This window comes from Tyto alba, unplaced genomic scaffold (assembly GCF_018691265.1).
Source record: "Tyto alba isolate M040663 unplaced genomic scaffold, T.alba_DEE_v4.0 Super-Scaffold_6, whole genome shotgun sequence".
In the NCBI taxonomy this organism is placed as follows: Eukaryota; Metazoa; Chordata; class Aves; order Strigiformes; family Tytonidae; genus Tyto; species Tyto alba.
In genome coordinates this window covers 45281283-45304127 of record NW_024881327.1, presented here as the reverse complement: position 1 = coordinate 45304127, position 22845 = coordinate 45281283, and the positions used below count along the sequence as shown (strand labels likewise).

The 22845-nt window shown below is 41.9% G+C and overlaps 1 protein-coding gene across 1 annotated transcript in view; it reads left to right on the top strand.

Annotated features, from left to right (window-relative positions):
• The first annotated feature begins 3805 nt into the window (after window positions 1-3805).
• Window positions 3806-22845, top strand: part of HGFAC (HGF activator) — a 41693-nt gene continuing 22653 nt past the window's right edge. The window contains exons 1-7 of the mRNA XM_009963793.2: window positions 3806-3874; window positions 5426-5480; window positions 7296-7392; window positions 13124-13197; window positions 18104-18217; window positions 19361-19492; window positions 20877-20987. Coding sequence (XP_009962095.2) covers window positions 3809-3874; window positions 5426-5480; window positions 7296-7392; window positions 13124-13197; window positions 18104-18217; window positions 19361-19492; window positions 20877-20987 — 649 coding nt within the window. The 5' untranslated portion in view covers window positions 3806-3808. The remainder of the gene's footprint in view (window positions 3875-5425; window positions 5481-7295; window positions 7393-13123; window positions 13198-18103; window positions 18218-19360; window positions 19493-20876; window positions 20988-22845) is intronic.

Genomic DNA, 22845 nt, shown 5'->3' with positions numbered 1-22845 from the left:
AACAAGAACCAGACTTTAGCTGCAGTTTCACTGGTGTGATGAGCTACAATACAGGCTCCAGGCCCTAGAGCTGGTGAATGTTCTGTCACTCCAAAGCCAGGTCTTTCCTCTAGCTCCTATTTCCAGACTTCCTTTTTTATGTATGCACACACAAATTCTTTTATATTTACATTTATATTCATTTATATTTATATTTATATTTATATTTATATGTATATTTATATTTATATTTATATTTATATTTATATTTATATTTTTATTTATATTTATATGTATATATTTATATTTATATTTATATTTACATTTATATTATTTGTATTTATATTTATATAGTGTTTTACAGAGCCTTGTTTGAAATGAACACTAAATGTAGTATAAAATCTAATGCTAGGGATTTTGTCTTGAATACCATATGGATTGTTTCCTTATCTTCATAGTTTTTCTCATTGTTGTTATGGTATTTGCTCCATGCACACCTAACTGCTTTCTCCCTTTATGGGAAGTTTCCTTCAGTACACTGGAAATAATGAGTCACGGATGGATTGATTTGAGAAGGTTAAGGAGAGCAGCTCTGGGGGCTTGTCAGCTGGACCCATGGAGCAATGGTTTTGGCATGGTGCCCCGGGTTTTGCAGGCTGGTGTGTTCTCAGCTGCAGTGACACAAACCGAGCAGAATCTCCTCAATACATCAGAAGACCTTTCTCATGATAGGCATCCCCAGAGGTCTTAACAACATGTAACGTGGTGATATCTGGACGAGAGAGTGGCTTTTTGGTCTTTGGTGCTGAGGGGGTGGCTGGCTGTGCACACCTTCGCCTCTGGTTAGGTTGCTCCTGAGGTCAGGTGTGATTCCCATAAACCGCCCGAGTTCCAGGGATTGTGGCACCGGTGTAGGTGAGTAAATAAAGAAGGTTACGCTTGCTGAAACTCCCTAAACTCTGTGCTGCTTATTTATTCCCCATTTTTATCATCTTCACATTGGAAGCTCCGTGCACGTGGAGTCTCGATGGAGAGGCTGTGGACCCAGGCATGGGCACATGTTAGGGTAAGGGATGGTATCCCTGCTTGGTGCCTCTCTGCCTTTGGGGTCATTCCCAGCTCAGCCAGGACTGTGCTGCTGGATGGCTCTATCTGGAATGGCATAAAACTGGACCAGCATAGGGGATTCATGCATCTCAGCTCTCTTTCCCCAGGCTTGTTCCCCAGCTGTCCCTCCATGCACACTTCTTGTGCTGCTCATGGCCAAAAGCTTCGCATGATGACACAAATATCTGCAGCCAAGACCTCATTCTTTACCCTTATGAACTCCCAAGTGCCCAAAACCCTGGGAAGTTTATAAGAATTCAGTATTAAAACTGAATCTTCAGTTTTCTGAATAGTTTCTTGTCCATGAGATACAATGTTTCTCAAAAAAAATATGCGGCATGCTTCATTTTTACTGATTCTATGAAAAGCCTGATGAAGGCAGGCAGACTTTCTTCCTGGTTATAACTAGCTGAAAGAATCACTGATCCTTTAACATAATTTACATAAAAACACACCTCAAATTCTGCCTTTTCTGTATGACCGTAAGACCTGTTCAGACACCTCTCTGCTGAACCAGTGCAGGCAACATACTTGTAGTAGTTAGGTTTTTTAAATGATTCATATCTATTTGAACCTTGAAATCAGTCTTCGGTTGCTACTCAGACCTTACTCAGGTGTAAATCCCATCATGTGGTGGTGCTTTTCTGGAAGCTGTTGCAACTCCTGGCTTTGATGTCTTTTCTTTTTACTTGGTGTTAGCACACAAATTATCAGTTGAAGTGGCTTCTAGTGTTGGTGCTTCGTCCTTTTTCTTATGTTGAGGAATTGGTTTGAGCTAAAAGCTTAGATTTGGGCCTTCCCAGAAAGACACTCCACAGGTCTTGTTTGTAGTTCAATGCCTACGAGCTACAGCAACCAGGAGCAGACACAGAATGCATTCTTGCTTTTCTTCTTTCATACTTTTAGGTATGGTAAAATGCTTTCCTATAACATGCCTTGGTCACCACAGATGTATAATGTTTCTAGTTGTGTAAGTAGATGGTTTTTATTCTGGAAACAGGTTGAAGAGGGTATTTTCACAGCTTTAAAGAAGAATCTTCCTCCTCTCCTTGCTGTGCAGTCCTGACTCCCCTGCTCTGCTCTTTTGGCAGAGCTTTTGGGAACTCTGGAGGGAATAGCAGCTCATAGCTTTTTTTTTTTTAGCTTCCTTTTCACAATTTCAGTAGTTTGGATGGTAAGCAGATGTCTACAAGCCATTGTATAGGAATTACTAGTATGAAGCCTGATGACCTAAGTCGAGAATGAGGATAGGAAGTAGAAATATATGTTCCAGCTTTGCCAGGTGTCCCCAGGCAGATCAGACTGTCTGTACATCCTATTTTCATGTTTGAAATGAGTGAAAATAAGACAGATCTATTCCACAAATCTATTCTGAAGCTTTATTTACTTCAAATCTTCAGGCAACAAACAATGCATAGAGGCAAAGAATTTTTTTCTGTTTGTTCTTTGATGGATTTTCGGAAGAAAATACCAAATTTGCCTGGTTCCTGATGTTCAAAGCCTTGCTGGCAGTAGGAAAGTTTTGTCCATAAACCTATATATTCATAATTGAAACCCATATATGCATGATTGTTCTAACAAGAGCTATTACCATGATGACAGAAACAGCAGTGTGCTAGCACAGCTAGTGGAAATCCCCTTCAAAGTTATCAACCATCATGGCAAAACTGTGCTCGGGTAGCTCCACTGCACTGCTGAGCCCTATTGCCATGGTCTTGTTGGGTTAAAAAAGAAGAAAACCAAAAATCACATCCATACTATAGCTGTGCTGGTGAAACTTCAAAGGGTAGAGCACAACTTAGGCAAGGACTATGGTATTCTTTCTGCTGTTGTGGTTCTGGAGATTTTGGGCGTGAAGAGGTGCGGTCCCTGACTGACAGGACACGGCTGGCAAAAGCCTCAAGCATAGATACAGTTGTACCAGCCAAACCTGTGGATTTTGGTTGTGGGGCAAGGTGGGGCTGAAACATACTCCACTGGTGGAATCTCAGTTTTAGCAATACCCTCAGCATCCCCATTAGAAATGCTTCTGCAGTGCAGCCATCTCAGCCAGGCACTTATAAGACGGAAATGGCTTTGCTCAGGTGGGGGCAGAAGGGACCTTTTTGGTACACAAAATGTTTTGTCAGAGTAATGTCTATTTTCTTTCTTTTTAATTTTCCCAGTCTGTTGCTGAAAGGCTGCTGTTGTAAGTCACAGCTGTGCAGGTAACCATCTGTTAATGAGTAATTCTTGTTTCTGATATCAGCATTGATCTGGTCCACATTTTGCAATGCAATGTCATCTCCTGAGTGGGCTTGCTTAGAGGCCGTTGTTATTGCTATACTATGCTTTTAATTAACTCCTGAAAGGAAAGAGATGGGAAATGTCTGGATGGTAAATTGCCTCTGATTACAAACAGTATTGGATCATGTTCTCTGGAGGTGGTACTAAACGCTTGCTGAGTACTCCAGTGATTATCTGTGAGGGTCAGGCTCTTTGTAAACTCTTCACTCCCTGTGGTTTAGGTTGAATATCTCGCTACATGGCATTCCCATCTACCCACAAGGGCATTAATGATTAACAACGACAACAGCTCTGCTTGCTTAGAAATCTAAAATACCCTAAAGTCAAGTAAATCGCAGTCTCTTGCAAAAGCTCATTGCTGATTCACCCTCCCGCTTCAGCCAAGCCCTGGAAGTTTCCCACTGCCAGGCAAAACCTTCGTGAGAGGAGAGCAAAGATGAAAGTCTGTGCTCCTTTCACTGTTGTCTTGGCTCTGACTCTGAGCAGTGACTGTGCAAAGATGGTAAGTCTGATTCTTCTGTTTTGGAGTGGTGGATCACCTACGTGCTGGCTGGCAGAATGATGTTGCCTTGGGGTTAGATGAGTGAAGCTGCTGACCAGACTGAAAGGAAGAACATTTCAAATGAAAAACAAAAAGGATTTGCTAGATAAAGGCTCACAGCAGTGCTGATTAAGCAGGGGGCCTGTAGGATAGATGGTCCCATACCTATCTCCATTTAAAGAAATTGCTTACATCCATGCTCTGCTAGGGAGGAAGAATGGGAAGGGAGGAAGGACCACAAAAATGGAAATACTTTGAAAATGCATCTCAGAAATGTGTTGACACTATCTGCAGTAGTATGGAAGGAGAGTGCTACCCCACCAGACTTTACTGCTACCTGGCAACTGAACATGCCAACGTAGGTAACCATCTCTTTTTCAGACCTTTCCCTGTTTTTATGCCATGCCCTTCACTGGTTTCATAGTGTGCTTTGCGTCTTTTTTTGGATGTGTCTACAAGGTCCCTGCAGCACTGCTGAGCATGACTGTGATGGCTTGACTTTGCTAGTTTGCTTAAACCCCACTATGGCCTGGCATCTACCATGGAGTAGCAGCACAGCTAATAGCTTGGACCCTCAGCTGTGTGGCTTTATGATTAGCCTTATCTCACTAGATAGGTTAAAACTAGCTCAAATATACTTGAATGATGCTATAATCCTAACTGAATGATGCTATAATCCAGCGAAGTGCAGAAATATTGCCTTAGATATTGCAGGTGGGAGCAGAGAGGAATATTCACTGTGCCTAGGAAAAGATCAGCCCCTTCTGAAGCTGTCGGAGACTGCTCAGTGCTGGCAGAGGCAGTGAAAAGTGCAAACCCAGCTTCTTCCTCAGAACTGTTCAAGTCCTCCCTATATATCTTAGCAACAGCTTTGTCTTATGCCTTACTTGTTATGTTCATTATCCAGTTCTGTGTTCGTGGTGTGCTGCTTCTTTGACTCTTTCTGTGGCATTTTTATTTTGCTATAGTTCATCTGTCAGCACCTTTGGTGGCAGCAGCACTTTATGTGTATTACCAATTTTTATTATTTCCTGTGGCTTAAAATCAGCTCAGCCTAGTGCTCTTCGCCTGCTGATCAGCAAACCCAAATAATGTAGAGGTTGCTTTTTTAACTAATGCCTAGGGGATACAGCTAAATGGCAGGAAAAGTCAAATGCTGGGATATTATTTGTAGCTGTGAACTGGCCCCAGAGTGCATATATGCTTCCTGCAGAGAGAAACGGGAGATGTGTCCCTTGGCAATAGAAAGATATAATGGAGTAGAGCTTTGGCCTTTTTTGTGCTGTGCTGGGTTTTCCTGGTTTAACAGAGACCTTTCATGAGCCAGTGTTTATCTACTCTCTTTCACCAGACAGTGCCCCAGCAAAAATCACACAAAAATAATGAGACCTTCGCAGAAGCACTGGGAGAAACACAATTTCAGGGCACCCTGGAAAGTGTGGTTTTCATTATAGGATGGTTCCCAGACTGAATTTGTGTCTCCAATCCACATTCTTTTTTTTCTCTTTGTAGCACTACAAATCTGGGGCAGGAAGAGGCTCAAAACATGAGTTCACTCGCCCACAAGGTACAAAGTAAAATCCAATAGGTTTCATGACAGTAAGACTGATCTTCTTGTCTGTATACACGCTGTGCAAGTCAGTAGTAAGCCTGTCTTTGTTTCAACATGAATAAGGATTATGGAATGGTTATGTCAGTATTAATTTCTGTGTAGAGGGGAATTTGGGATTAGCTCAGGAATCTCAGGTGATTTTCCTTCAGGTGTGGATTAATGGGAAGGTGCTGATGGGATTTTAGTTTGTCTCAGCTGATGTGGTTTACATTCACTCATAACATGGTGTGGCTGCAGATGTGCAACTCCCTTTATTTTAATCAGAGCTGCATCTGCCCTGCAACTTTGAAGTATATAAGCTCTTGGTATGTATAAATTCAATTTCTGCTGCAGCCCTTGATCTCTCTGTGGGAGAAGGGTTTTGGACCTATGCAGTTTTCTGGGTTGCATTTGTGTTGATGGCAACTAGACAAACAGACATCCTGGCTGTGGATGGACATTATAGACTTCCATTTTTAAAGCTTTCATGGTCCTGTGTTTTTGCTGTTAAAGGTTACACGAATCAGGCCATTAGTGGTGCCTTTATAGCTTAGAACAGTTTTTAATGGGCTTTGGGATGCAATATGTCTTCTGAATGGATGTATTTTCACAACTCCCCTAACTGCTTATAACAGGAGGTATCAGACAGAGAAGATAAATATCTGAACATTTTCTTAATTAGTTCAGACAATGAAAACCAGGCTTGAAAAAGAGGTAGCAGGGGGCTGGCAGTAGCTAGTTCCCATTGACAACCAAGAAGACAGTTAGGACAGATAGAATGACCATAATGCCAGCCAGTTATCAAGGGTTTGGACCACAGGGACAGGTTATTTTTTTCCACAATGCAACTGGCCTCAGCAGCTCTTTGAGATGATGAGTCTGGGCTAGTGAGGGTTAACAGATATCGGAAGGGTGTGCAGGAACCCCAGCTGTCATGGAATGGGTAAGCTCAGGACAAGGAGCAGTTGTACATGCCACTGAGAAATGGAAATGTGCTGTGCTGGCAGCTTGGTTGTATGTCCCATTTCTCTCCTACAGCAGTGGTTGGCTTCCCATTCACGCTCCCAAATCTCAGTTCTGACAGTTTTTCATTGTCTTTTTTTATCTTCAGTCTCCCTCATTCTCAAGACTTGTCTTGAGGGATTTCTTCTGCTAGACTCCCACTAGCCTTCCTTAGACTCCCACTACCCTTCCTTAGACTGCCATCACTGACAGAGTGTACATAAAACTTGACCTTTTTAGATACTGGATCCACTAATTTCTCTCCACTTGTAAGGAATCTACTTATCCCAAAGGGAAGGTGGTATGATCTAAATTATCTGTCTTCCCCCAACTTTTAAAACAATCTTTCTCCTGACTTTCTATTTCAGTTTGTACTGTCTGGTGCCTTAGTTGTTTTAAACGGATGTTACATTGTGATATGAAGCCTGAAAGGATACTACTTCAGAAATCAATTTAATATGCTACTACAATACTGCATAATTAGAAATGATAATTGCAATTAATTAATATAATTGGCATTTGCTGTACCAGAAATTGCAATATATTTTGAGCTGAAATGATCCAAGATCTTTATTCTACCGCAGAGCCCATTAATCTTTGTTGATTCAATTGTTACATAGGATTTTAATCTTCTTCTTATGCACTAGAAGTTGCAGAGACAGAGAGTCCAAAATACAGCTGAAAAACTTGAACATACCTATCTTCATAATTTCATTTAATAACATGTAATATATATACCTGTGAGTTGGTGTTCAGATGCATGACAAGTTTTTTATTTTTGTGTTTCAGTGTTTACGGAGGATGGAAATTTATGTAAATTTCCTTTCCGGTACCGTGGAAGGTTTTATCACTCATGTGTATCAAATCTATTTTCCCAAAAGGAATGGTAAGTTAACATTGCTCATAAATGAAGACAGCATTCAAATGAAAATGTCATCCTTTTAGTACTTTAATCTTGTTTTCAGAATATACTTGAGCTTGATGTCATGCCCAAGGAGAGCCATGAAGTTCTGCTTATAGTCACGGCTCTCAAGGCAAGACTCGTGCTCAGAGGGGAGGGACCCCAGGCTTGGGGTCTCCAGCGCCACAGAAAGCCCCGGAACTGCAGAAATGTTTCCTCCTTGGCCTTCATATTGGAATTGCAACTTATGAGAGTGGCAAGAGCTTGTACAGAAAGGGCAGGACTGATGCAACAACCTGATAGAAACCTTCTGCTGAGGGAGAAAGGAGGGATACAGACACCTGTAAGAGATGACAGTCAGTTAAGGAATTGTTTGATTTGTGTGGACCATACTTGTAATGCAGCAGAGACGATCTGATTTTTGAGGGAAGTTGTTTTTTCTCCTCCATATTTCTAATTTTGAACCAGATTAGCTCCAGGCCCCTTTTGGACAATTCAGTACTAAGAGGCAAGGTATTACTCCTGCTTGTTGGGTAATGATTTATTCTGCTAGTGTATTTAAGGCCAGGTCTTCTTATTTTGGGCAAAGTTTATTCTTTTACTTATTCAGAAGTTGTTAAAAGTATTAATTATATATTTTGGGGTAAGGCCAGTCAGGTAGGAACCCTACTGCAGCAAGCACTGAATAAGTAAGACTAACTTTGCAGAAGAGCCTATCTACCAGTCCTATATTAACAGAAATTAAAGGCAACAAAGCAGGGAACATGTGGGTAACAGTAATGTGAAAATATATGCACGTGAGCTTTGTGAAAGGCACATACCTGCATGTTTTCAGAGTGGAGATAATATTTTATAGTTTATTTTACTTCCCTGTGCAGAGCAGAACTCCCATTTTTTTGTACTGGACTGTCTGATTTTTTTCCTGATCTGTGTCATCTTTCTGATGGCACATCTGTTTTAAGTGTAAGTGCTGCTGTAGTGTAAACAACACAACACATACATTCTTACACAGATAGACAAGAACTTCAGTCTAGGAGACCACTTCTGAATTTCCCCAACATCCATAGATACGATCCAGATTAAAAAAAGCCTCAAGTAAACAAGAACTCATGAATATTTTATCTAAAGGAAGGGAACTGGAATAATTTTCTAGTTTGAACCCTGTCTTTGGTGAACTGTAGCTAGAAAGAGTTTGACCTTTGGACCCACTTAATTTCATGCAATGCTTAAGTTGGATCTTGTTAATATATGACACTCTGTGTATTTGTTTTTAGCCAGTTAGGCCACAGAAATGGAAAAAAATGCAAAACCCCGTGAATGGACGGGATCCAAGGTTAGAGCACACTTTAGAACTGACCTTGGACAACTTGCTCTTATGCTTCCGATTTTTAAAAAGCCATTTACAAGTGGGGAGATGAGGAGGAGGACAGCTGGAGCTGTTTGGTTTTGACAGGCCATTTCACCCCATGGCTGACCTTCTGGCCAATGTTTACTCTTCTTTCACAAGCTAAAAGCAACCTAATGTGTGACTTCAGGCACAGAGATGCCGGGAAAAGAACCCTGAATAGCAGTTGGGAAACATGCTCTGTGCATTTTCATGTGACTTGTCACGAGCCCGTGCTGGACTGATGCTGAACAACTGATCCCAGGGGACCTGGCAGGCAGCAGGAAAGGGCAAAGCTGGTGTCCTTCCTGCTCCTGCCTGCTTGTGAGCAGCTAGTAAGGATGGAGATGATGGGAGGCTGGATGCAGCCTGTCTCTTTAGGGGCAAATGCAAGGATACCAGACCAGGTCTGGATTATATACTTAATGAGTCCACATCCTTAGTGCTCAAGTCCTACTTTAAAGCAGGACTATAGACAGAGCCTGCTCCAGTTGGCTTTAATTTTATTCTATGTTTTCTCATACTACATATGACACAGGTATTGTATGCTAGCACATCATATTAAGTTCAATAAAAAGACAGTCCTCCTTCAGAAAGCATTTAAGAACAGTGTCTATCTTAATACAAAGCTGGAGATCTCATTTATGTAAACTGCTGTGTTGATTCAAAGGGCTAAATCTGGAAGGCAACCAGACATGACCTTGTCCATTTGTCACATTAAATGTTTCAGCATAAATCAGAGTCCTGACCACAGAAACCTCTCCCTACTTTCTCTGAGAGCAGCAAAAGGTTGTATCTTTATAAATACTTATCAAAAATACAGGAAATAAGACTAATTGCAGTATTCAAATAACAAACTTCTTTTATCAGCATCCTGTATTGCATTTCCCTTTTGTTATAATTTGTTTTCACATAATAATTCCTATTTAATGCCTCTTACCAGGTACTAAAGATGCCATGTAAATTTGCCTTTTGTGCTGAAGAGAATAAATTAGCTGAAACTGTTGCTAAAGTTCATTGGTGCCTACAGAAAGACAAAACAGTGTAGGGACAGACAAAATGGGGGTGCAATTAACACCCATGAGAGCAAATGGGGAAGGTGGTCTGAATTGCAGCCCAACTGTAGCTGCAGAGATGCTGCCAGTGCCCTGCCCGTGTCCCATGTTAGGATGGGTTCTCCCAAGATCCTGCTCAAGGGCAATGGTGGGAGCAGATTTTGGCTGTGAATTGGAAGGTGTTGACTCATAACCTGAAGAAGGCTTGTCCTGTGCTGGATGTGAGGGTCCCCATTGTGCCAGTTTGAAAGGGTGGGCTTAGGTCTGTATACGAAGGGTGTGATCTTACCATCTTCTCTGAAAACAGGAAGATGATTTTGGCCAGAGCAGCTGTGGCTGCCCCCTCCCTGAAAGGGTTCAAGGCCAGGTTGGATGAATCTTTGAGCAACCTGGTCTGTTGGGAGGTGTTCCTGCCCATGGCAGGGGGGTTGGAACCAGATGATCGTTAAGGTCCCTTCCAAACCAAACCATTCTAGGGTTAAGATTTGCTGCTTTGACCAGAGACTGAACACAGTGCAAAGGAAGGCTTTTTGGCCAGCTGGATTACAAACTGGAGAGTTTATGCCAGTCCTGGAGAGGAGAAGGACATGTGGGTTAAAGTAGGAGATACCAAGCATCAGGCTCTGGATTTTTCTGGTGCTGGTGGATTTTTCTTGCTCTGTTGTTGTTGGGTGAAGTCTGGCTATCTCTCATGGTCAGGACAGCACCTTAAAAGGTCTGAGGGAACCTCCAGGCCTTGAACACAGTGACAGCACCAGGTGCCATGGTGGAGCTCTTTCCTTATAACAGTCTGCCTCTGGCCTGGGGCTTTCCTTGCTCTCCGAAATGTCCTACTGTTAAGGCTCCCAATGCTCCTGATGGGTAAAATAGCCCACTTTCCATTTATCCTGCCTACTAGTTAAGCCTCATCTATGGCATACCATGTTGTTTGTCTATTCCCATGTTATTTATCATGCATGGGTTTAAAATGTTGTTTAAATCAAACCCTAGTAATGGACTTTTCTGGTTTAATTAATTTAGTATCTGTGTCTTTAAGTTTTCACTTTTTTATTAACAATTTTGTGTGACAGGTTGATGTAAAGACATTTGTTATCTCATAAATTTAAAGAGTGGTCCCATTTACAAGCAGCACAAAGAAATTATAAGCCCATTTGGCTGGTCTGGCTGCTGGAGGTAGCATCCTGTGAGACTGAAATGTCATCACATTTCTCGTAAGCCTTTCACCAAAGAAGAGATTTTAAAAAGAAAAGGAGGGAGACTAGTGAAGTAGCTTTGAGAATGTGCTGAGCTTCTCCCAGACAGTGACAGATATGTGGCAGAAAATATAAAAGGATTATGTGAATGTGCAAGAAGGCTGGCACTGAGGAGGCAGCCTGGCATCACAGGGGAGGACCAACCTCTTCCTAGTCACTGTGAGGTGATAGGGAAGGAGGGGACTGGCTGTGAAAACCATTGGGTGGGAGGACCAGTGGGCTGTGGAGAGCTGGTGGAAGAAGCCTCTGTCAGGGTGACTGATGACAAAAAAACATTTAAGAGGGGAAAAATTGAATACTCCATTTGTTTAGAATTTGGCTGCTGCTGGACAGACTCCAGAGAGTATTAATTTGCATATAAATTGTTTTTTTCCCCTTAATGATCAGAATTTGCTTGAATTCTTTAGATGTATATGGAGCCTTTTCCATTTGTCTCTCTCATGCTGCTGAGTGTAACGTCACTCTGCTAAGTCAATAGTTCAGTCAGTCAGAAAAGTTTGAATTCTCCTTCCCTGTCGTGGCTGGCACAGACAAAGCGTTCAGTCAGAGAGGGTTTTGCCAACAATGACACAAACAGTGCACCGCCAAGAACCACTTTTAACTTACTCCTCACCTGAATCCTCATGTGTAATAGACCATGTTTTAAAAAAACACAATCCACTTCCCACCGAAGGAGCACAGAGAAATTTCCATTAACTCCCAGCAGAGTTGCATGGACCTTAATGCCTGTGAGAAAACAGCCTCTGTAAGAATGTGTCAAGTTAATCTGCACTAGACTACCAAGCACCTTTCTTTTTGTGCACTTTATATAATTGAGGTCACCAAGTTTAATATGCGTGGCCTATTCAGATGCTCCATAGGAATTAAAGCATTTTAAATACCACATAGCATCTAATTAAGAAGCAAAGTAGGGCAGTTAAAATGGTAGACGTGGTCTACAATAAAATTTCAATCTAGCTTGTGACTTCCTGGGTCAGAAAAATATTTGATACCACAACTGTTCAAGGTATGATAAAAACACACATAATAAAAATAGATTATCAGGCACATTAAATAAAGCAAACTCCCATTTCTTCCAGTGCTGTGTAGCCACTGATTTTCCTGTGTAGTGACAGCTGATATTGATCATGCTGCATTAGAACTGGTTATGGAGGATGTTTTGATGGATGGCACACTGAGACAGGACGTGGACCTCCAAGGTTCAGCCCCAGTTCAGTCACACACTCCCTGTGTGGCCTTGGGGGAAGCCTATAAGTCTACTTCTGCAAATAGAGAATAGAAGCTTAATGCTCCTTGGAGTGCTATGAGCCTTGGAGATAACAGACTGATGAGGACAAGGAAAATTTGCAGATAAACAGTTGTCAGAGTTTGTCTTGGTAGGATTCCCATGGGCAACGTGATGTGCAGGATTCAGCCCGTTGCTCTGCAAAAAGGAAAGGTTTTATCTGTGTGTATGGAAATCACCACTGTGTCAGTCATTTCCTCATTTCGTCTGGCAAGTTAAAAAATATGGATACTTTAAAGGAACTGAGTGCAAACTATGTTTGTTGCGAAAGCCAGGGAAAAGTCCCTCTGTGGACAATCTCCTGCCTGCACAGATTGTTAAAGTAACTGACAGGCATCAAAAATCGGTTAGGTCCTGTTTTACTTGTTTTGTAATGAATAAAGGAGACATAATTTACTGGCTTTGGTTTTGGTTTTTATTTCTGTCTTTCATTTTCTAATCATAGAAACAGAAAGAAGGACTTTTTTTTCCTGGAGGCCTCATTGGAGACCTCAGATCCTGCTTCCCCATCTCATTCTTAATCTGTATTTCATTTGAAAGAAGTGGGGCAGAGCATCTTTAACAAAAGAAAACATGTTTTTCCTCTGGTCTTAAGAGAGTTTGAATGAAACACATGCTAATTAAAAAAAAAAAAAAAGTATGAATATCCAGGTTGACAAAGTTTGAAGGCCATATAGTTTCACTGCAAACATCCAGATTGTTTAAAGCTGCACTGAACTGCACCTCTAATTCTTTTCAGGTGTTCAACAACACATAACTATGACCGGGACGGGAGATGGGGACACTGTGCCTCGTCGCCCAAAGACCACTCAGGTAAGGTGAGCCATTGCTGAGTTGCTCCTACTTTGCCACCTACAGTAAGGACGGATGGTGCCTTCAGTGCTATTTTTATTTGGTGTACACAGAGCAAGCCTGCCTTCACATTAACTGTTTCCAGGATCTCTCTGTGACCCTGCATAGCCATAACATTGGATTGTGAATATCACAGAGTCTTTAATTCACTATCTGTTGACTAACTTGAAGTTATGGAGAGTAATTATGGTGGTAATGCCAACAAAGAAATCTGAACTCCTGCTGGAGCGGAGCACAGAGGCGTTTATCTTCTCTTCCTTCACAGTTGGATGTGCCTTTTAGTTTTCCCTTCATTTAATCAGCTACACTTTCTGCCTGTTTGACCAGTTAATTTTTTAGAAGGTACAGAAACATTTTACACCCTGTACAACACACAGCCATCACTTCCAGCTGTCCTTGCTTGAGGCCTCAGAGTAAAGAGCAGACCTTCAAAACCAGAATTCTTTGGGCTGTGTCAGAGAAGATGTGAACAGACGTATTCACTGCAGGCATGCTGAGGGACAACGAAAGGGTTACTTCGCTGAGCAGTGCTATGGCTTCATGTAGTCACCACACTGAAGTGCTACAATTACCTCATTGCGGAAGTCTGTCTAAAATGGGAAGCCAAGGTCTGCAGCAAACTCTCCTTTCTATATAAGTCACCTTGATCGATACAGTGGGTGAAAGCACCACATCCCAAGCAGTTCAGTGGGAAACATGCATCCCTGTCCTCAGTGGTATCTCGATGGCTGGCCCTTGCTTGTCTCTGTCTCTCCAGCTCCATGTTTCATGAACTGGATGCTGAGGAATCTCATTTTATAAGGAATGTACATATTTAATTCTCAATTTATACAGCAATAGGCCAGCATTGAAAAATCAGGCATTATACTGATCAGACTTGATGCACCTGAGGTTTTTTTTAGATCTATGTCTAAATGCTGATCATGTTCCTCTTTTCTCCTTTTCACTACTTTCAAATGTGTCCTGTCCAGTTTAGTCTGTGGGATATGACCAGATGCCCTTAGATGTTTGCTTCCCACTTTCAGAAGAAGGACATTTTCCACCTTCCCCTTGCAGGGAGTTGTCTGCCATGTCAGGAGGCTCATCCCCAAGCTGATTACAATCTACCAGAGATCTTGAGAAGCCAACATTAGCTGAATGACGCTGACAGTCTAAAATTAAGCAGTGCACAGCATCTTCATTTTAAACTTAACAACTTTAAATTATTTTCCAACCTGGCTTTAATACTGATTAACAGTAGATCAGAGACAAATGACCTAACCCCAAAACAAGCAGCAATGCATGTGCCTTTGTAATGTAAGTATGTCAGACACAAACGTAGACTTACAGAGTCTTATGAGAGTCAGGTTGTGAGGGCTGCACTTGCTTATTCATGAGTGCCCTCTCAGAGCTTAAAATGTTGGAAGCTGACACTTGAGACTGCTTTAATCCTCCAGTGAAACACTGACTATCAAGGTGGTGGCTGGCTGACTCAAGGAGGCTTTTTCCGTAGCTGAAGCAGGAGTTCTCCAAGCCTTGTGTTGCATTTCTGGGGTGCTTTGTACTACCTCTGTCCCCCAATCTGCCCATCACCATGGCTCTGCCAGCCCCATAGGCAGCCATCTCTGCAGTAAGCTGGCTGCCCACAAGCCTTTTGTCCCTTTTTTGAAGCTCATTTTTGCCTGTTACCCACCACAGCGTTGAGTATGGTGGTTTGCAACAAGAAAGCCACACTGTCTGCTTGCCCTTCACTGAGGGGTAATGCTGTCAATATACACTAGTGCTGGTGAGGTCCAGAAGTAAAAAAAAAAATACTCCAGGAGAAAAAAAAAAGGTTATATGTGTGAGAGAGGAAAGGAAAGAGTAAAAAGGATGGTGTAACTAGAAGATACCACTGCTGGCCATTGCAAAGAAAAGACTATTTCTAGAAGCACTAAGAATTTTGTAAAATTAAATAAAAGTTCTTTAGCTGCTAATTTATTTATAAATATAAGTCTACTTATTTTTTTTTTTTAATCAGCAAACACTGTATGTGGACTTGGAAAATATTTAACAGATCGCCAGCCATAGCTTAAAGAAAAAAAGCTTTATGGTGAGGTTGGAAGGAAGGAGCTGAAGGCTGAAGGGAATTTCAAACAAATGGCAGGGAAATTCTCTTGCTGGGGAAGATAGCTGGGAATAAAGAAGCAGTCAAAGTGAAAAATGCTGATCTTTGAAATGTGGAAAGTATATGATTTTGTTGTGAAAAAAGTCCACTAAAATATTAAATTGTTTTTGGAATCTCAACCACTTTATAAACACTTGAAAAACAAGAAAAAGAAAATTTTGGTGAAGAGAGTATCTTTTGGCCATGAAAGATTGGTGAGGAGTGTGTGAACTAGGATGGGGAAGGAGCTGCTTGAAAGCAAAGGCTGAAGCATAAACTCTCTCCAGGCCAAGAATACCATGTGAACATGGTGAGTCAACTTGAAATCACTGGAGCTGCTTACAAGTTAGTGTTAAGCAAGTGTTGGAGGCATTGACCCATACATCTTCCAACTTGAAGAGAAAGTTTAACCAAAAAGTGTCTAGCTTCAGGATGAAGCGAAGCTCAAGTATGAAGGCTCTGCTGGAGGGAAATGTTGGTAATGTAATGCACAGAGCCAGAGCTCACTATAACAACACTGAAGACAATTGTTCAAACCCACCCTGAAATCAGTGGGAGTTTTATTGCTGCCTTCAAGTTTCCAGAGGATCCTCTACTCCTGCCCAGGAGATCTCTGTGGAGACTGTGTGTAGTATCTGCCTGATCTGACCCCTTCATACACATGGGTCAGCTGGGCCGTGAATGTGTAGTTTGTATATATGTACACATATATATGTATAAAAGTGCAATGCCCCTATGCATGAGAATTCCAGATCTTGGGCAGTCAGCTGGGACTACTGCTTTGAAATTCTGGTAATCTTGGCCGAACAGCCAAAACCCCAGGGAAGCCCAGACTTGGTAGAAAAGTACCAGACAGTGGGTTTTTCTGAGGCATTTGGATTTATATAGAAAGAAGAAGTAGAATGGTGTGGGCTACGCAGATAGAAGGAAGAGGCAACATCCCAGGAGGGGCTCTGGGGAAGAGCAGTTCTGGTTCTGGGAAAGGTGGGTGGCAGAAACAGAAAGTTTTTGTGGGAAGATATGTGTAGAAAGGAGAGACAAGGCTACTGCTTGTTCAGCAGAGCCTCAGAGAGGTGAAAATGAAGTCAAAGTGGTTGCTAGCAAGCAGGGAGTTTTTCACCCATGAGGGTGAGGAGTTATGGATGGGTGGCTTTAGACGTTGCCTGAGCAGGCAGGGACTTGGCACTCCCCAGTTAATGGATAATTAATGGTGGGCAGGATTCCCTGCAGGGAACTGTGACGTGTCCGTGTGCTTATGAGTAGAAGTTGTTCTTGGACTCCAGGAAATGTGGGGAAGGACATAGAACACCCAGGGAGGTCAAACTGGAGTGGTGGGTGGGTTGTAGTGAGAGACTCCAACTGGGAAACAAATGGAGGACTGGAAGTGCTTTTTGCAGATTTAATGAGGATACAAAAAATGACTTGAACACTGCTGTACCAGAAGATTGCTTAAAGATCAGGTCATGGTTTGGATGTGACAGGAATTGGAAATACGGGATTTTCCTTTGAGGAAACATTACACTGCTAAAAGTTTCATAATCATCAAACAGCAGGAGTGCCACTGACTTTACTTGCTTTCCCTTTATGTTATCCTGGAGTGAAACTAGCAGTGAATACACCCAGACCTGCTATCTGATATCAATTACGACACTCTATTCTGAAGTAAATATTTTGATCTGTGAAGGGGAACGTCACATTCACACTGCTGTAGCAAACTTCAGGATGTAACTTTTGTTCTTTGCTTCAGCCCTGTATGTGTGTGCCTGTGTTTCTACACGTTGTATCCCATGTTTAGAACCACGCTCTCTAGCTGAAGGAGCACCTGGTTTGAGTAACCCTAGTTGCCCTCATAGAGTTTGATTAGCACTAAAAAAGAAGATTTGAATTCAGACAAGCTGTCAGGCCAGCTCTTCGGCAAGTGTAAAGCATGATGTTGGTTAACTTCAGGGGAGATATATCCCTTGGCACTGCCTAAAATCAGAACGTTGCCTGGTCAGCAACTCTTACAACTTCTGCATTGCACAGTGCCAACTAAAGCTTCTATTGCAGGAGTTAGAGGGTTGTCCTGGCACATTTTCTCCTCTCCCACCATATTTTACCATGATTTAGAAAATTCCTTAGAAAACAGAGGTATACTAGGCTGGTACAGTTTAATCATGCTTGGCCTGATTTACTTGGATGTGCTCTTGTTTTGCTTAAATTTTTTTCCTTTTGTTCCAGCTGTCCATTAGTTTTAGATATAATCCAAAAATCCATAGCAAATTCTTCTGTCGAGGGTTGTCCTTTGTGTAATTTGAAAGAGAGATGCATAATCCCAGTCACTGATGTTGAAATGCCAGGCATGTAGGGCAGTAATCTGGGCAGAGGCAGAGCTGCAGCCTTCCCTTCCCAGTGTAAAGGCACAGCTCCATCTTGTGGGCATTTGTCCACCTTATTCCTCACCACACTGGCAGCCCTGGCAACTTCATACCTGCCACATTTGGACAAATTAGTTTGAGGGAGAAGCTTCAGCTCAGTGATTTACCATATGGTTTTTAAAAGCTGGATAAATATAGCTGCTATACAGCTAGAAACAAAACCAGTGTAAGTTGGTTTCATAAACTTTGTTTCAGGTTAATAGATGGTATTAAAACCACCGTGCATTGAACCAAAATGGTTCATCTAACCAAGCCGACACCTAACACAACAAAGCACGGCTTATCTGGCACCTATTAACAACAACTTCTTATGTGGCCTGTCTAGATCACTGTGCAAACAACCCTTGCCAAAACGGAGGGACCTGTTTTCTCACTCATGGCCGTAGGATGTACCACTGTACCTGTCCTGAGGAATTCATGGGTGAGGACTGTCAGATGAGTAAGTATCTTCTTCCATGAGTGTTGCAACATGAAATACGAGCAGTAAGAAGAGCTCATTAACGTTTCCTTAATGAAAAGGTAGTGCTGCTGTGATGGGAGAGACCACTGCAGCATGAATGTTTCTGTAGGCGGATTTCCAAATGGTTATGACAGACAAACCATTACTGAGAGGACAGCTGAAAATAGCTTGATTATACAGATATAAATCCAAGCATGCTCTCAGACAGTGAGGTATTAAGCTATGGGAAGCACAAAGAGCCTCTTCCCCTCCCTTTGCTGGTTTTATGATTTAAATATCCCTTGCATGTTTGGAAATTACTAATAATGTCATCTAGTAGGTAGGGCAGAGAGACATGAAAAAGCAAATGAATTTCAGGTGACGCCTTATCCCTTATGGATATGTACATATGGGTCTATTACAACTTTTCCTGTGATGTCAGCTTTGCACCTGGGCAGCTACTGCACTTCAGTGTAGTCATTTTCAAAGGAGGAGAGTCAGGCCAAAAGGCCTTGCTTGGGTTATTTTTCCAGTTTTTATGGTAGTGTGATTTCAAATTTACTGCACATCAGGCAAGGAATTAGGCTTTTACACCAAGGTTTTCCAGTTGTGTTTGCTGTTGTTTAGTGAAGGCTTTTCACAGAATCATAGAATCTTCTATGTTGGAAAGGACCCTTAAGATCTCTGAGTCCAATCATTAACCTAAAACTACCAAGACCATCACTAAACCACATTCCCTGCAGCTCTAGACTTCTCTCCCGACAATAAGCAAAGAAGCCTTTTTCAGTCCTGGTGCTCCACTGTCTCTAGCACAGCCCATCATCTGTGGATCATGCAGGAACATGGGACAGACACAAGTATATATCACTGATTTGATTTTTTGTGTTTGACTTTTGGAAGGGCTTAAGTAATGGTGATGCTGTCATTCTCACAGGGCTTTAGGAGAAAGTCACCTCTGCCTCGAAGTCCTTGGAGCTGCTGCTATAGTGGCTTAGTGCCTCCACACTATGGAGGGTGGCTTGCTTGAGAAGCACTGTCAACAAACATGTATCTGCTCAACAGGAAAAAGAATGAGGTTGTGGTGTCATTCCTTGCAAGAAATAACCTTAGAAAGCTTGTGTTGTTTTTTGAACTGTGTTTCAGAGAAATGTTTTGACAACAGTCTCTATGAGTTCTTTGATATGGGCATGAGCTGGTCAAGAGTCCAGCAAGGAGCTGTGGAACAGTGCGAGTGTGTGAACAGCCAGATCGAGTGCAGGAGTGTCGAACACAAAAGTAAGGCAGTATTTTGTGTTACAGCTATTGGCTTGCATGGAGTGGGAATAAAGGACAGTGAAGATATAAAAGCCAGATTGGTATTATACGGAGTAATGCTGCTCTTGCAGCTCATGTACCCTTCCCAAAAGAACATTTTAGCTTTCCTTTTCATGTGTGAGCAGGAATGATGACCCAGGAAAACACTGCAATGTATTCATCCATATTTGAGGAAGTAATTATATGTATTAAGTTGAAGTTTAGGGACATGTCTCAGTGTTTTTTTTTCAGAGGGATGCAATCCTGAACTGCAGCCTGTAAAAATATACAACAGATTATATAGTAGAAGAGGTAAAATTTCCCCTCCAAACCTGTAACACTCTCATCTACTCTTCCTCTGCACATCTACAATTGTTTCATATTGCTGTTTCACCTCTGGGTTCTCTTCCCAAGCCTCTCTCGCTCATGAGTTGCCAGCATGTAAACTCAACTCACCTCCAGGATCCTAATATGCACTGACCCCAGAGTCCCCATGATTTTTGGCCCAACATACCCATTCCTGACTGGGATGATGCTTATGTCATGAAGCCTCCTTGTTGTTTTGGGGCTGCCAGGTGCTCATCACAGCTGGCCAACTAGCTGCAGGGCATGAGCTTTGGGTTGTCACTTACCTGATGAAGCCAGCACGACACCTCCCTTTCGGCAGGAGAGATAGTGGGAAGCAAACCATATGCCTCACCTATATATGTCCTTTGAAATGGCTATGCTGTTACTCAGCCTGTTTGACTTTTACCCTGCCCAGACTTCCAAGTAACTTATAGTACTGAATAAGCCTCATGAAAGCCCTTTGAAATAGGTAGGGGCTTTTATTCCCACCTTACAGAACTGGAAATTAAAGTATAGAGAGTAGGTGGTTTTCTAGGCCACTGGGGACCCATGGAAGAGTTTGGAAATATGATAGACTTAATACTTTCCAGACACAGATCCTAAATATTTAACTGAACTCCCTGTTAGATACGTTATTATAAATTTTAATGCAGCTCGGTGTCAAACTTGGAACTGGAAGAACCCTCTGTACAGAAAGAAGTGCTAATTCCATCACCATCATCACTAGTAATAATAATCACCACCCCCATTTCACCTATTGTTCATTGATAATATTTTTCAATAGCTAGATTGACATCATCCAATAAAAGCGAAAACAGTGAGACAGACCTCAGTGGGCAGAAATCAGCAGAATTGCCTTTTCTTTAATTTATATCAAGTATAGGTCTGAGATGACTAAAAAAGGAAAAACTTCCCCAAAAGGCATATGCACAGAGAAGGTATACTAAAGTGAGTTAAAATGGACTGATTCTATTGAATAGTTTGTACCTTTGGTTTGATCTTTTGTTCCTGCTTATAGGTTGTGTTCATAATCCTTGCATGAATGGTGGAGAATGTAAAATGGTTACCTTCAATGGGAAAATAGTATGTGATTGCAAAGGAAATTATGCAGGAAAGTACTGCAATATTGGTAAGTATAAAAACCTACCAGTGGGCAGGGAATTTGGAGTTTTCTTCTGGGTGTGAAGCTGGTGTTTTTGCCTCTCTGTTGAATTCTGCCTTTGCAGGCATTCCTTGTAATAACTGAAGAGTTGCACAGAGCAAGTGTTTAATGTATTCCTTCAGTGTAAAGCAAAACACACTCTTCTCCACCGAGACCTTAATTCTAAAAATATTTGTTCAAGTCCTTAACTCTATGGAAAATTAAGCACAGAAATTTTAATCCAATTACTCATGCCCATAAAAAGACCACATGCTTCCATTTTGCAGGATCAGTCTCACAGTTGTACTCTAGTGCAAATTCTTCCCCACAGATCCATGCATCCCCTCATAAAGTAGGGATTTATGCTCTGACAAGATTTGGCAGCTGATTGTATTTGGTAGCACTAGCTTGTTGTGAGAAGTAGACGAAGATAAAATGTACACCCTTTGGGTTACCTTGTACTTTAATAGCACATTTAGCCCAGTATATCTTACCTAAAAATCCTTACTTTACCAGTGGGTCAGGGCAGAGAAGTCTGCTTTTTGGTGCCTACATGTTAGTTTTATGTTGCTTCCTATTAGATGCTACATAGTTATTGATATAGTTTGCCTCCAGAAGACTTAACATTTCTCACTGCAAGAGTGAAAGCTGCTTGTAAAGCTTATCTGCATGCTAAATCCTCAATTTATTTATATCAGTGGCTACTTTTCAAATGCAGCAGGTTTTAGGCATAAATTATACTAGGCCTTCAGTCATATCAGCCTGTGATCCCATCAACTCACTATGTCTTTCTGAGTACATAAATCCCAGGGCTCATCAAAATTGAAGATGAGACTCCCAGTAGCTGTGGTGGGCACTTAGTTGGTTCAAATAGGTGGTGAGGTAAAAAACCCCACTGTAGTAATGACCACTGGAATTGTTATCTGGTATTCTTTTTTGTTATTCTCATGGTTGACAAATGGTGTAGCCATCTATTTAAGCAGGAAAAAAGCGCAATCCATTTGGGAGAGTATGGCTGGAATAGCAACTAGCAGGAGTGAATTGGCAAATTGAATGGCATATGAACTGGTCCTGAACCTTCACTCCCCAGGCATCCAATGATTCATGCAAAATGGGCTTGTGACTCTTAAGGTCTTCATAAGGAGCAATATTGTAGCTCTGTTTTTTGTCCGTTAGTTGCCCTGGGGGGGGGTTGTCCCAGGCTTTGTGAGTGCTGCTAGACGGATCTGGGTGAGGGCCTGTGTGTGCACGGTGCACGTGTGACCCGGAGTCCTGGGGAGGGCTGCGTGCTGCTCATCTTCACATGAAACTGCTTTTCAAATTCCTATTTCGTTACCAGCTTCCCCTGCCCAAAGCGGCAACACTGTGCATAAACATCCACCCAGCACGGCCTGGATTATAAATATCAGGATGACAGTGTTATATCTGTAATACTGGTTTCTGTCTGACTTGCTTAGAACAAGAAATAAGCAGGTGCTCTTTGATTACTTGAAAATAATAAAGCAAACATTTGGTTTGCTAAACAAATGGCTTTAGATGCTTACAATCCATCTGCGTTCAGCTGCCTAACACCCCCACACAAAACAGGAACTGAAGGATTGTGTTTATGTGTCAGGGCCTTGTAAACAAGTTTAAAAATGAAAAAAACTCCTTGCCAGGATTTTGTCATTCTAAATCAATGCAAAAAAATTAGTGCTGGGGTCTATAGACCTGGTAGTATCATCACACGAGGGCAACGGCATTCTGGTGAAAGCATGGGCAGCTTGTTCTTTCAGAGATGATTTTTAAACATATGTTGGATTAATTTTTTCTTCAACCCTTCAATCTGATGCTGTGAGCACAGCTG